Below are 13,731 nucleotides of genomic sequence, written 5' to 3' on the forward strand. Positions count from 1 at the left end.
GGGAAACATTAATAAAGACAGTTTAAAAGAATATCCCATCATTAAATGCTGTTAAACAAATGAAAAGCTTTGTCGATAAAGGAAATCGGTATCTTGAGGTGCAGCCAACTTGTATAAATACGCAAAATATAGTTCTCAGGAAAAAAAATTTTCATTCTCCATTCTTACCCCCTCTTTTCTAAATCTTTCCACATGTTAGACTTTTTCAAAAATCGTTTCATATCGAGATCGAAAAAATTATTTTTGGAATTATATCAGTTTTTGTCAGTCTGTCCAAGAACACGATAAGTCAAAAATAAATCGATGGATTTCTATATATCATTTTTACATAAGATGATTAACTCTGTCAATTTTGTAATTTGGGCCAAATTTTGTATTCAATCAGTTAATGGGAGGAGGTAGAAAATATACATTTGATTGTCTAAACTAAACTATAAAGCTAAACACAAAATACAGTGTTCTGTATTTGTGTAACAAAAAGACTAGCTAAAGGGTGTCCCAAAATTGTAAGATTTGAATTTGTAATCATTCGTGCAGTAAAGTGTGGGTAACACTATTAAAAAAACTATTTGGCAGCTGATAGTTTAAGGTTAGTAAAAATGGAGCTTTACACGATTGAACATTGCATTTTTATTATTGAGCAATATTTTCAAAATAATGAAACTCTGGAGGCCACAGTTCGAAAGTCTGAATTGGCCCCATAGATAGTGTAATTTAACACTTTTGATTTCTTTTTATGGGATTATTTGAAGTCAAAGGCCTATATGACAACAAGCCTACATGCACACATGCATTGAAAGAGGAAATGCAATGTTGCATCAACGAAATTCAATCACATTTATGCAATATGGTCATGGAAAATTTTGAGAAAGAGTGCGTATGTGCTAGCAAAGCCACGGAGGCCTTTGCCCTATGTGTTATTCCATACATAACCCAATACTTTACTTTACAATCCAATAAAAATATAAAAAAATTGAAGAAAAAAACCGTTTTTTTATTTAATTCAAATCTTGTATTAACACATTGTTCTATCATGCAACACTATTTTTACTAAATTTAAACTATCAGTTGTCAAATGGTTTTTAAAAATAAAGCTGTCAACACTTTATTGCACGAATGATGGCAAATTCAAACTTGCATTTATTATTTTGGGTCAACCTTTATTTTGATGAGTTCTCATTTCAGATCCCTCCAAAAAACCGTTTTAGATAGAGCTTGAAAAAAAAATCCATCTTGGAATTATATCAGTTTCTGTCGGTCTGTTAATGATCGCAAATCAAAAATGGAAAGAGATAAATGAATATCAAAATGTGATGTTAACGTGAAATTGTTGATCTGAGTGGAATTTTCGATTCATTCAGCGAGTGGAAAGAGATAAGAAATGCATACTCGATTCTCCTTATTACATTGCTAAGTTAAACATAAAACATGTCGTTTGTATAAATATATAAGAAATTTTATGAAACCATTTTTGTGAATCTTCTCATTTTAGACTGAGTGTATGAAAATCGTTTTCGGAATTATATCAGTTTTTTTCGGCCTGTCAATAAACACAATTCAAAAGTGAAATGCGATATGTCAATGTGATGAATGAAGTCGATCAGTATAGCGAAGTGATGAATGAAGTCGATCAGTATAGCAATGTGATGAATGAAGTCGATCAGTATAGCAATGTGATGAATGAAGTCGATCAGTATAGCAATGTGATGAATGAAATCGACCAGTATAGCAATGTGATGAATGAAATCGACCAGTATAGCAATGTGATGAATGAAATCGACCAGTATAGCAATGTGATGAATGAAATCGACCAGTATAGCAATGTGATGAATGAAATCGACCAGTATAGCAATGTGATGAATGAAATCGATCAGTATAGCAATGTGATGAATGAAATCTATCAGTACAGCAATGTGATGAATGAAATTGATAAATATATCAATGTGATGAATGAAATTGATAAATATATCAATGTGATGAATTTCAATGTGATGTTTATATGAAATTATAGTTCTGGGTCTAATTCTGTATCCTGTTGGACAATGGATAACATGAAATATACACTCGATTTTCTTCCTCATATTTAAAAGCAAACAAAATTTACAGCATTGAGCAAGAATATGAGAAAGCCGAAGGGAATTGATATTTTGTTTACGTGGACGTGTTTTGTTTACTCTCTGTCGTCAATTTCCTTTAATGCTGAAGTTCTTAAAGATTTTTAAGCAACATCTCTATTAAAGCTATATGGAAAGTAATTTTCTAAATTTTACTTAATTATGTTAATTTATTTATATAAAATGTATGAATAAGTATTTCAAAGTTTATAAATATATAAAATAAAGTGATCTTTTTATTTTCTCGTATATGAAGTATAGAGAAAATTTAGTAATTATGAAAAATTTCGAACTCGAGATTTTGAGGAATCTCCACATTCGACTTTCCTGAGTTCGAAACACACATTTTTGGAAAATTTCCGTCTATCTGTGACAACGATAACCCCAAAACGATTTGAACTAGATGGTTGAAATTTGGTACATGGTCTTTACATCAAATTTGCAGATTTCTATCAAATTGAGTAAAATCCACTCAAGGGAAGTCTGTCTGCCCGACTGTTTGAATATAATACGATAACTAAGAATAAAGAATATCTATTGGTAGATATAATTTGGTGCATAGATTTAAGAGGAGGGTAGACTATTAGGCATATTTGGGAATTATTCACTTAGAGTTTTGAATTATTTTTATGCATATGTATTAAAATATAAATACGTCAAATTTCTTTTTAAATAACTTTCTAAAATGAAATATTTTTATAAAATTAAAAAAGTATATCATTTTTTTAAATTAATAATATTCCAAGCGACTCAACTTTTAATTTTTTTAAATATTTTTTCCCTTAATTCCCAATATAAGTTTATTTGGAATAAAACTGCGTATGGTTTTGTAATTACAATAAAATGCTAGTTTTGTAAAAGCATTTTTATGCACACTTACTGAATTTTCATAAGAATTCTATGTCTTTCTGAACTAAAATTGACTTTTAACTATCTAAAAGCACTCGAAATATAGAATGCATACCCTATTTTCTTTTACAGTTTAAAAGAAATCTTTATTATCAATTGTATTTCATTTCGTCAAAAATTAGGATACCTGGAGCATTTCGATGATATTTAAATCTAAATGCAATATCATTTTGAGGAAAGTAATTAAAACGTGCTTTTTTTCCCTCTAGGCCTTTGAAATATTCATTTTATTGAACAATATACTTTATAACACTATTTTGGTTGAATATAAACTTATATTTTTGTGACGAAACTTTAAAAATAAAATTATATGTTTATGTCCCTTTTTGCTTATTTCAAAATCTACTGTCCCTTTAAGATCGATAGTGTAGAGAAAGTCTTGTCAAAATTTGAGCCAAATCCAACAGTGGGCTGACTGACAATCTATTCTTCCGGAAATAGGTAAAAGCGATAATTCAAAAATGCAGTATCAAATTTTGTATGGGAATTTGCGATTACAAGAGAAATTTTGTGTCAAATTTATGTTTCAATCGGTTGAGAAATACGTATCTAAAACACAAATTCGATTTTTAGATACAATTAATGCATGCCAGGGATTAAACGCTGAATAACTTGCCAAAGATGACAGGATAGATTCAGTAAAAATACTGAATTCACTCCAAAAGTTAACATTTCTTACCTATTGTATGCCAATGCAATATAAGGCGCTCTCTGGCTTGAAAGGTTTATTAGAGAATAAGCGAGAAAGTTTTGGGAAGACCAATATCACTAGTTTTTTAAACACACAGCCCGTTTTATGATTAAAATCAAGTAATGAAACAAATTCCTCCTCAATCCGAAGCCGCGATTCGGCTAATTTTTGACCAACTCCAATTAAAAAATGGCTAAAAACCAATCAGTATTTCAGTTTACTCACGTTTATGAAGATCCAGGCGCTTATGGCAACAAGAAGAAAGTTGTAGATAATCATCGGCCCTCGCAGGTTGTAGGGCTTCTGGTCTCTCATCCAGGCGGGGCCGACCACTTTGACGAAGCCCAGATACATGACCACCAGGGTAAGTCCTTTCATGGGATTGTCCATCATGGGCCATGATGCAACCCGAGGATCTGCAGCAAAATAAACGTGAATAATCGTTTGGTTATTACATTTGGAAAATGTACTTTTGGGTCAAATATCAAAATACGATATGATTTTAGAATCTGTGGGAATCTGTATCTTCGTGGTTATTGAAATTTACATTGAGAAAATGATAAATTTTATCTCCTCCCTCAAAAATAAATCGAACAATCGGAAAAAGAACTATCGAAATAAAAGACATAATACATTAACTAAAATAGAATGTCATACTTAAATATATATGCAACACAAAAACATTTTGCCAAGGTAATTATATAAATTTTGACAAGTAATAAAAATCCATTTGTGAAAGTAAATATATATAAGTGATACAAAAGCATATAGTCATTAACTAAAAATTCCAAAAAGAATTAGAAAATAGTCAAAAATTAAGCAAATAATAAAAGATAAGCTGTTGTAATTAATATTTTATCAGCAAAAGATTAAGTATAACTGTATCAAAAACAACTACAACAAAAAATGAAGAAGTACTATGTTTTTAGTTTTCCAACAAGAAGAAACTAGTATTTTCCTTTCACAAAGAGGAATTTTCAAAATTATTTTTTGCCATCATATTCTTTCAATCAAGTTCCATAAATAGAATTCCATCCGTAGAAATGGCAACACTGTTGGCTTTTTTCATTCGGAATATTGAAGAATTTTGCTGATTAATAATGTATTTAGAGCTAAAATATTTATACAATATTTTCTATATTTACTATTTGATGCAAAAGTTAGATTTAAAACTTCATTTTCTTTCAAAACGTTCGTTTTAATTGTGTTCTTTTAATAAAATCACGATGAATTAATAGACGATTAAATTTGGAATGGGCTATCTACAAAATTCTTCTAAGCCAATGGGAGAGTTGATTGAAGTTTTATAATCATATTGTTTTAAAGCATTAAAATAAAGATCATTTTTGAAAATCAGAATGATTTGCAAATCATTGTTAATATAGGTAACGTTAGCTCATAGCGTTATTTGCTTTAAAAAATTTATGTAAACTTTCGCATGGAAGCTATTAGTAAAAAACTTCAGCATGGAAACTATTAGTTTATTCTGGAGGTTTAGTGGGTATTTTTCGTCATTTTTTAAAAAGAATGGAGCTCACTGGATGTAATATTCTTATACATTTTATTATAATACTTTAAAAATAAGCAAAAAAATATGCAACGTATTTCAAAACTAATTAATGGATAGTTTAATTGATGTATACACCTGAAAGCTTTTAAATGGTTTGTCATAAATAATTCTTACGAGTTTTGATAATTGTGATTTAAACGATCAAATATTGATCGCATAGTAAAACATGATTTATTGATATTTAACAATATTAATCATCAAACTCAACGCGCAATTTAAATTTTCTTACAACATTAATTTAAATTTTCTTACAACATTAATTTAAATTTTCTTACAACATTAATTTAAATTTTCTTACAACATTAATTTAAATTTTCTTACAACATTAATTTAAATTTTCTTACAACATTAATTTAAATTTTCTTACAACATTAATTTAAATTTTCTTACAACATTAATTTAAATTTTCTTACAACAATCATAATCCCAAGAATCTCGTTTCGAGGATAAATTCCTTAGTTGCCGAGAAAATTTCTTGTATATAAGTAAGTTCAAATGAAGTAAAATCTTAGAAAGATGGAATGTTTTATTTTTCGCTTTTCAAGGTTTAGCTTGATGATAAATAATCCCTATGAATGCATATTTAACTGAAATAAATGTTTGCTTAATTGCTGTCAAGAATTTTCGTGTACATTTTTTTTCTTATTTTAATACTCCTGGAATATAGAAATTTTACAAAAAATAAATTTCTGGTTATGAAAAACAACTTACGAATCGACTCCTTATAATAATAATTCCATTAAAAATATATTTTATTATCCAGATTCGGCTGTTATAAATTTTGAATATTGTGTATTTTTTGAGTTAATGATAATGTATGCGATAATTGTGAAATATTTATAGCATTGTATTTGGAAATTAAAAGTTAATATTAAGTCTATCATCCAATGAGAAAAAATTAAAAAAAATTGGAAGTTCCATTGTATAATTTTCAACAGACTTAATATCAAATTAAATAAAATTCATTGAATTAATGTTAATTTTGTTGTGATTTTAAATATTTCCTAAATAATACTGCCTTTATTTAAAAATGGCCCAAACACATTTCCCGCCACTATCTTGTAAATATTCTTATTCTAAAATTCAGCAAAATTAAGACAAACAGAAATTGTGAAATTTCGAATGTTTTTTTTAGTTTAAAATGAATTATTTCAATCATAAATGCATAAAAATTATAATATAACATTCTAAAATAGAATAAAAATTATAATACTTACCACCACTGTCCAGAAAGTCCTGATAGTACTGCGTGAAGTTTATCATTGTGACTTGACCAAATTTGTTATTGTGCGTGAGGAAAGTCTGTAGAAGAAAAAAAGAAAATTCGGATCAATTGACTTAATATAAATCTTACTTACTATATTTACTTATAAAGTTGAACAACCAATTGAAAAAAAATCACCAATTAATTGGTTCAGAATTTGAGGAAAACAGATAACAGGATTGCAAATTTATTACTCAAGGTAAGTAATAAAAAAAATCATCTAGTTTTATTAGCATAAAACTCAAAAACATATCTCCAATTTTTTATATAAGTTATATTATGAGTAGGTTTTGACCTTTAACCTTTTATTTATATAAATTATTTATGAAAATAATTAGGAATAAATTTTTCCTGCTTTTTTGAATAAGGATAAAAGAGGCAAATTATCATTTACTCGATAGAAAATTTTTTTATGAGTTTCCAATCACGTGATACCACGTGATCCGATTTCTCATCAAATGAAATTATAATTTTCAGTTGAGCAATGAAGTGTTAAATCTCTTTGCTTTATCCCATTGTTCATCGTATGAATCACCTGCGATTCACACCTAATTATTCTTTTTTCAATTACAATTAAGAGTTAGTAAAGTAGTAAGCATCTTATTATATAGTTGTCCGAATAGCATATGATTCATGGTACCTAATATGTCAAAAAATATATAAAATTAGTTTAGTCCATGCACTTTGAACATTGTGCTATGTCACCAGAATGAGAATTTAAGATTTTTATTGTTGTATTTAAATGTACTACGTAAAGTTCTCGAATTTTTACTATCTGATTTACGAATATGCAAAGAATTCTTATCGTTACGAAAAATTATTTTTGGATTAATAAATTTCTTATTTATCTGAATTTGATAAAAACCTAAATTTAGAAAAATGTGTCAATCTGAACAAAAACTGAAACAATAAAATTCTGTTTGAGGTCTTGGTAACAAAATTGTTATTTAGTTCCGTACTTTGAATTAAATACGCCAATAGAATATCTGCCTGTTCTTCCGTATACATGTAATAAAAAAATGCAATGAATCAAATGGATGAAAATTTGTACATTATTTTATCTTTAAAATATTAGATCTCACAAATTTTGAATCAAATATATAAGACATTCAATTGCCTATCTATTTGTGTGATACAAAAACACTAAACCATTGAAATAATATCTGATGTGTGAAATTAAAATCAAAATGTTATATCTGGGTCAAATGTTGAAAGAAACCGATTGAAATGTCTAACTGTTTATTAATGCAATGTGAACATTTTATTTTATTACTTGGGGGATCTAGATAAGTAAAATTTGATCTTCAGACTAAAATTGTAGACGTTTTTAATTTAAGACCTAATAGATTAGCGTAATCAGTAAAATATACGCTCCATTATCTTTAACTCGTGAAATCCATTATCCATTATCTTTAACTCGTAAGTAAACAAAAAACTCGTGAATTGAGAAAATATCCTAGCTTATCTAAGAAGATTACATCTGGTTACCATTTTCATTAGATAAATTAACATGCAATGATTAAGTTAAAACATACGATAAGATTGAAATTAAGAATTAGATAAGAATTATATCAAAAAGAATATTAATACACTGTAAATTAATGTATTGTTGTATACTAAATATGTGTAGCCAATAATATTTTCATCACAGAAACTAACATATGCTATATAAAGATTTTATTTCTGTAATACACAAAATGAAACAAACCTGTGCTGTATGATGGAACAAGAATTTAAGTCGAGTTCTATTATTAACATTAAAATATATAAATATCGAATGCTTAGTTTATTTAAAAATTTAAAAGAAATCATATACATTTTATCAGAAATTTCGCTTCAATATTATATATATATATATATATATATATCCTGGCAATAGATTTGATTTTAACGCAGAGCTAATAAAGATATGGATAAAACAATCTTATTCAATGATTGTCATCACGTTGATACCATAATTCATCCCTCGATAATTTCGAAAAACTTCCGCATTTTTGATATCATCTGATCTAATTGATGTGATATTACCGTCAGAGTAGGTCACTAAAAATATGAATGGAAAAACTGAAATATTCAGTATATTCTCGATTAACTTGGGGCATAAAAAAAGAGGTATGTTTAATAAATTATCTCGATGAGAGGAGATTACCATTAGGGGGTCGACTTCGCACAGGGGAACAGATCGTCCTGAAGACAAATAGTTAACGGTCTTCAGAGTAATTAATATATGAATAACACCACTAGAGAGAATTTTGTATTTTGAATTCCGACGAGCTGCAAGAGAAATCTCAAAAAAAATTTAGTTGTTCAATGCAAGATTTTGGAAATGCTTTTGGTTTAAATTATGAAAATAAGTGACGTATGCGGAATAAAAAGTATTAATTTTTTTATTTTAACTTACAACTCATTTTTAATTAAGTTATTTTACTAAAAGGTATTTTATCTATATTATTTAATATTTTTTTTAAGTTTTAAAAATAAAAATGCCTTAAAATTAATTTTATCGCATGAGGTAAAAGTATATTCTAAAGCGTAACAAAAATGTAACAATTTTTAAACTATTCACATTTAATTGAATAAAAAAGAAAAAAATATAGTAATACATGTATGGATCTCTTTATAATAGAGAGCGCATATTCAATTATAGAAATAAACAGCAGAAAATATACTGAAATTCGGAAACAAATTGCTTATTTTAGTTTAAAATCTCATTATGACCAGAGCGCTGATAAACCAAATTATCTATTTGGTTTATCAGCGGTTTTCAATGCTATAACCAATAGTTTATCAAATCATTATAGATGTAAATGTCCACCTTGAAGAAATTCTGAAGTGACTTCAGCGACAAAAAAATTCAATGAATGTTCTTCAATTAAACAGAATTGATTATTTATGAATGATGTCCTTCTCTTAAAAGGCACTTGAAAATCAAGCATACTTTAAAGAGCTTTATTGTGAATGAAAAGATAAATAATTGAATGAAAGGTTAAGAGTACGATATTTTGTTTCTTTTTGATACGATAAAAGACATTCAATGTCAAATTCCATGAATAATAATGCAAGAAGATATTTAAGATTAAAAAAAACAGGCATATTTTAATAGGACAAATGAATTCAGAAATTTCACAGTTTATTTATAAAGATAATTTGATTCTTGATGCTGGCTAAATAAGAATATACGGATTTTAAATTCATTGAAAAATTTATTCCTTTTCAATATTAGAACATTAAAGAAACCTAAAATGAGATCTTGGTTAATAGAGGTTTTTCTTTTGAGCTAATGAGATTTGGCATTAATAACTACAGAATAAATCTGCTTATTTAAACAGCAGCATACAAAAGCATAACATATTTTCATACGTTTTCGTAGAGCAAAAATTTTTCATGTATTTATTGAAAAAAAAATTATTATTCTTTTGCTGCCATGGTTGTGACTTGTATGCTTAAGAGATCTGCAAATGCAATATGAGTATAAAACTTCACAAACACCGTGATTCTATAATTACTGTACAAATATTTTCATAATGTTTTCATTTTTGATAAGTTAATGATTTATTTAAACTAGATATTTAATTCAAAACATTTACATAGGATAAACTTATTTGATAAAAATCTAAATAGCGGAAATTTTTTTATATTGAATCTTAATTATATTCCGAGCAGCATACGATAATTTTTATTGTTTATATACGTTTGTTACTAAAAATATGTGTATATTTTTGAGATGAATTTGAACTGTATTTGGCAAGCGTGTTAATGCAAATTTCTTTTGCTTTAAAGCAGAAAATGAAATTAATCCTTAAAATTATTAATGAAGACTAAAAACATATGTTAGCGAAAAATTTCAAGCATGTCAGTTAGTCAAATGTGGTCATTTCATATAATTTTGGAGCAAAAATCTACATATTTTATTATGGAATCTTAATATCAATTTTTATTTCAGTATAATTAGCCAAATTCAAATTTTACATAACAGAATATTTGTTCTACCTCTAAAGCAAAATTTCAGTTAAGAAATTTTATATAATATTGTATTTGAAATACAGGAGACTCAATAATTCAGCACTGCATGAACTCGGCCAGTCTTGCACTTCAAATTATAATTTTCAAATTATCAATGACCTTGGAATGGTGCAAATAAAACTATACTAACCAAGATTTGACCTATATTTGTAATTTTTTTTTTTTTTTTTTTTTTTGCATACATCGGAATTCTGTATATTCTAAAGAAATAAACAAAAAAATTTATCATTAAAATACGTTTTTTAAAAAAATTGTACTAACTTCAGTATTGGGGTCAGCTGGATTACTAAAAATCTACTGATATTTAAAAAACGATTGTAATCACCAAACATTTAACACTGAGATTTCGATGAATTTCTAAACTTAACCCTTAAATGCATAGCAATTTAGATCTGCATCGTATTTTTAGAACCTCATCTCTCTTCATGCAGTAACCTTTTAATAAAATTATGCAAACTGTTTTATCTTTGTCAGTTTATTTCTTTATTTGTGACAATTTTCCTTGTTGGCACGCTATCTGAGTACAGTTTCATTTTTTCGGGTGTTACGAATTACGATTATTTAAATAAAAATTAATAAAAACCATACAGAAAATATTGTTTTCGGATAGAAACTAAGAAAGAGTAACGAATAATATTTATATTTTTGCATATACATTAGAGCAAAGTTTACAGGCGAAAAAAACCTAGTGTGTCATCTCATCCGTTACCGTCTATGGATGTACGAAAAGGCGTTGGTCACTGGCCTATATTTTTAAACAGATTGAAGTTGTAAAATTCCACTATGTAAAAATACCACACAATGGTCACGCAGCAAATGCAATATTCCTTTATATTTAAATGCTAATAATAGTTTCACGAATTTTAATATTTTGTAATGTAATGAGTATTATGTTTGAAATATTATTGTACACAGTAGATTTGTGAAACTAAAGGAGCGATTGTTCATGATGTAGAAATACATCATTTCTTTTTTGAAACTTAAAAAAAAAAAATTGAGGGAATTTTTGTATTTCCCCCATTAACTACACTCATTTCCCTGTTGATTTCAATTTTTTTTTTTATTAAAAATAAAAATTCATGCATTTAAGAGTTAATGCCATCTTGCGTTCGGAAGAAACCATTTTAGAAATTGTGCTCGTAGACGGATGTTCTTCAAAAGCTGATTAAAGTAAAAAAAAAATAAATAAATAAATAAATAAAAAAGGAAATTTGGCATATAATAGTTATGTCAAAATTGAGATCTGCATCATATTTTGTACAAAATCCAAAAAAAGAAAGTCTGCCTGTCCAGCAATGAGCATGTAAATACAATGCATAAAGGCAACGAAATAGATAGATGAATGTTTCCGCATTACATCTCTAAATTTATATTGCTTTCAAAAAATTACATTTTTATCAACTTTATGCTAGATTATGATGATAAACTCAAATTACGTAATGGTGTAAAATTGATTCATTATATAAATAAGCAAGAATACCCCTTCCTATGATTTCGTACGTAATTGGCGATGTACAGGTAAGAAATTTGCTGGATTGCTGTAAAAAGTAAATAATTCAAAGAAAAGGAAATAAATACACAAGGAAAAGATCTCCAAGCGGTTATATGCAAATATGAATACTGAAACCCTGAAAACAATCATAAATATAGAAGAGAAAACAAAAATAAAGTTGTTTGCTTTTCGTCTGTGTTTTTATGACCATTCACTTTACATCCCGTTCTGGCGAAGAGGAAATTCAACAAACGACTGTAGAGAGCAAATAAAAATTGATCTATACGCTCATTAGGTCATCGTAAAATGTGTTGCATCACAATATATCATAAATACCCATACTCCAAGCTTACGACAGTTCGTATAAGTGAATCATACACTTTTCAACCCTGAACAACAAAAGACCCAACTTCTGCCGCCTGCTATTAAATATGAAAATTAAGGGACAACTGCACTTTTGTTCGATTTCCAGAACGGGTAAGAAGAATTTATGGTACGCAAACGATTCTTTACTTCCTAGATGCGCCGTCGATACTTTTATTGCATTCCTCGAAATAAAAAAAAAAGAGTTTATCGTTCGAGTTTTCTTTCAATTGATTCTGCCTGTCAGCGACAGAAGATTAAGGACATCTGTTTTGATTGGTAATCTAAACAAGACAACAGAAATGAAGAAAGTTACGGAACTTAAGCCAGTTGTCTTCGCATTATCAATCAATGGGATGAGAAAAGAGAGTTTCTTTAAAGACAAATATTATGCAGCGTGGATTAACTTTAAAAGTCCTAGTTTTCTGGTAAACTAACATGCGGATTGAAAGTTACGCATGGATAATTTTTCGGAAGAAAAGGTTGAAGTTTGATCATAGATTCTCCTAACTCGAGAGAAAAAGTTTTGTGACAGAAACGAATAGTTCCATTTTGCAATCAATTTTGATAGGCTATTAGTCTTTCACTGGGAATAAACGATTTGGCATTTTTGAATGTTTACTTCAATAAATTGCGAATTGATTAGGTTTCAATATTTTGAAACTTTGGTTAGTGGTGTGGCGAGAGTAAAAAATGTTCGGGGGCATAATATAATTCATCCCCCCATTCGTTATCAGTCGGTTAGTAAATGTAAATGATTCTGGGACATGACCTTTTTCCGATTTTTCATTAATGCTTTATTTCAAAAAATGAAGCTTTTTCTATAAACTTTATTTTTTTCCATAAAGGCCATTTATTTTTATTATTTTACATGAGACAGTCATCACTTAATTTATTGGAGTGAATGAATGTATAGTTATAAAAATAATTAGAATACTTTTTGTTCGATTGCTAGGCTTCCAAACAGATTGTTTTTCCAAATATCAGGCCAAACTACTTATTTGAATTCAGATATTTTTATAATCTAAGTTACAAATTTGCCAGATATTGAAATTTTAAAACAAGAATATAGTAAATAAATTTTCTTCACAGGTTTTCAAGCCTGCCGCTTTTATCTCCCTCTCCAAAATCCAATGGCAAGCATTTCTAATTCAAAAAATGGAACAGCAAATGAGATTTTAATGACAATAAGTTACGTGTTAACATTAAACAAATTTTATGGAACTCAGAATTCATTTCCTTGAGATATTTTGACACAGATTTTAGCTACCTAGTGAGTATTATTCATTTAAATCATAGATATTC

The 13,731-nt window shown here is 27.8% G+C and overlaps 1 protein-coding gene across 3 annotated transcripts in view; it reads right to left on the reverse strand.

Annotated features, from left to right (window-relative positions):
- The window catches only part of LOC129963098 (elongation of very long chain fatty acids protein 1-like), a 108,425-nt gene that overhangs the window by 20,441 nt on the left and 74,253 nt on the right, over positions 1 to 13,731 (reverse strand). For all 3 annotated transcript variants that reach the window (XM_056077157.1, XM_056077156.1, XM_056077158.1), the window contains exons 2-3: positions 6,502 to 6,586; positions 3,940 to 4,130 (exon numbers count right to left, since the gene is read on the reverse strand). In XM_056077157.1, coding sequence (XP_055933132.1) covers positions 3,940 to 4,130; positions 6,502 to 6,547 — 237 coding nt within the window. In that variant the 5' untranslated portion in view covers positions 6,548 to 6,586. The remainder of the gene's footprint in view (positions 1 to 3,939; positions 4,131 to 6,501; positions 6,587 to 13,731) is intronic.

This window comes from Argiope bruennichi, chromosome 3 (genome assembly GCF_947563725.1).
Source record: "Argiope bruennichi chromosome 3, qqArgBrue1.1, whole genome shotgun sequence".
Classification (NCBI taxonomy): domain Eukaryota; kingdom Metazoa; phylum Arthropoda; class Arachnida; order Araneae; family Araneidae; genus Argiope; species Argiope bruennichi.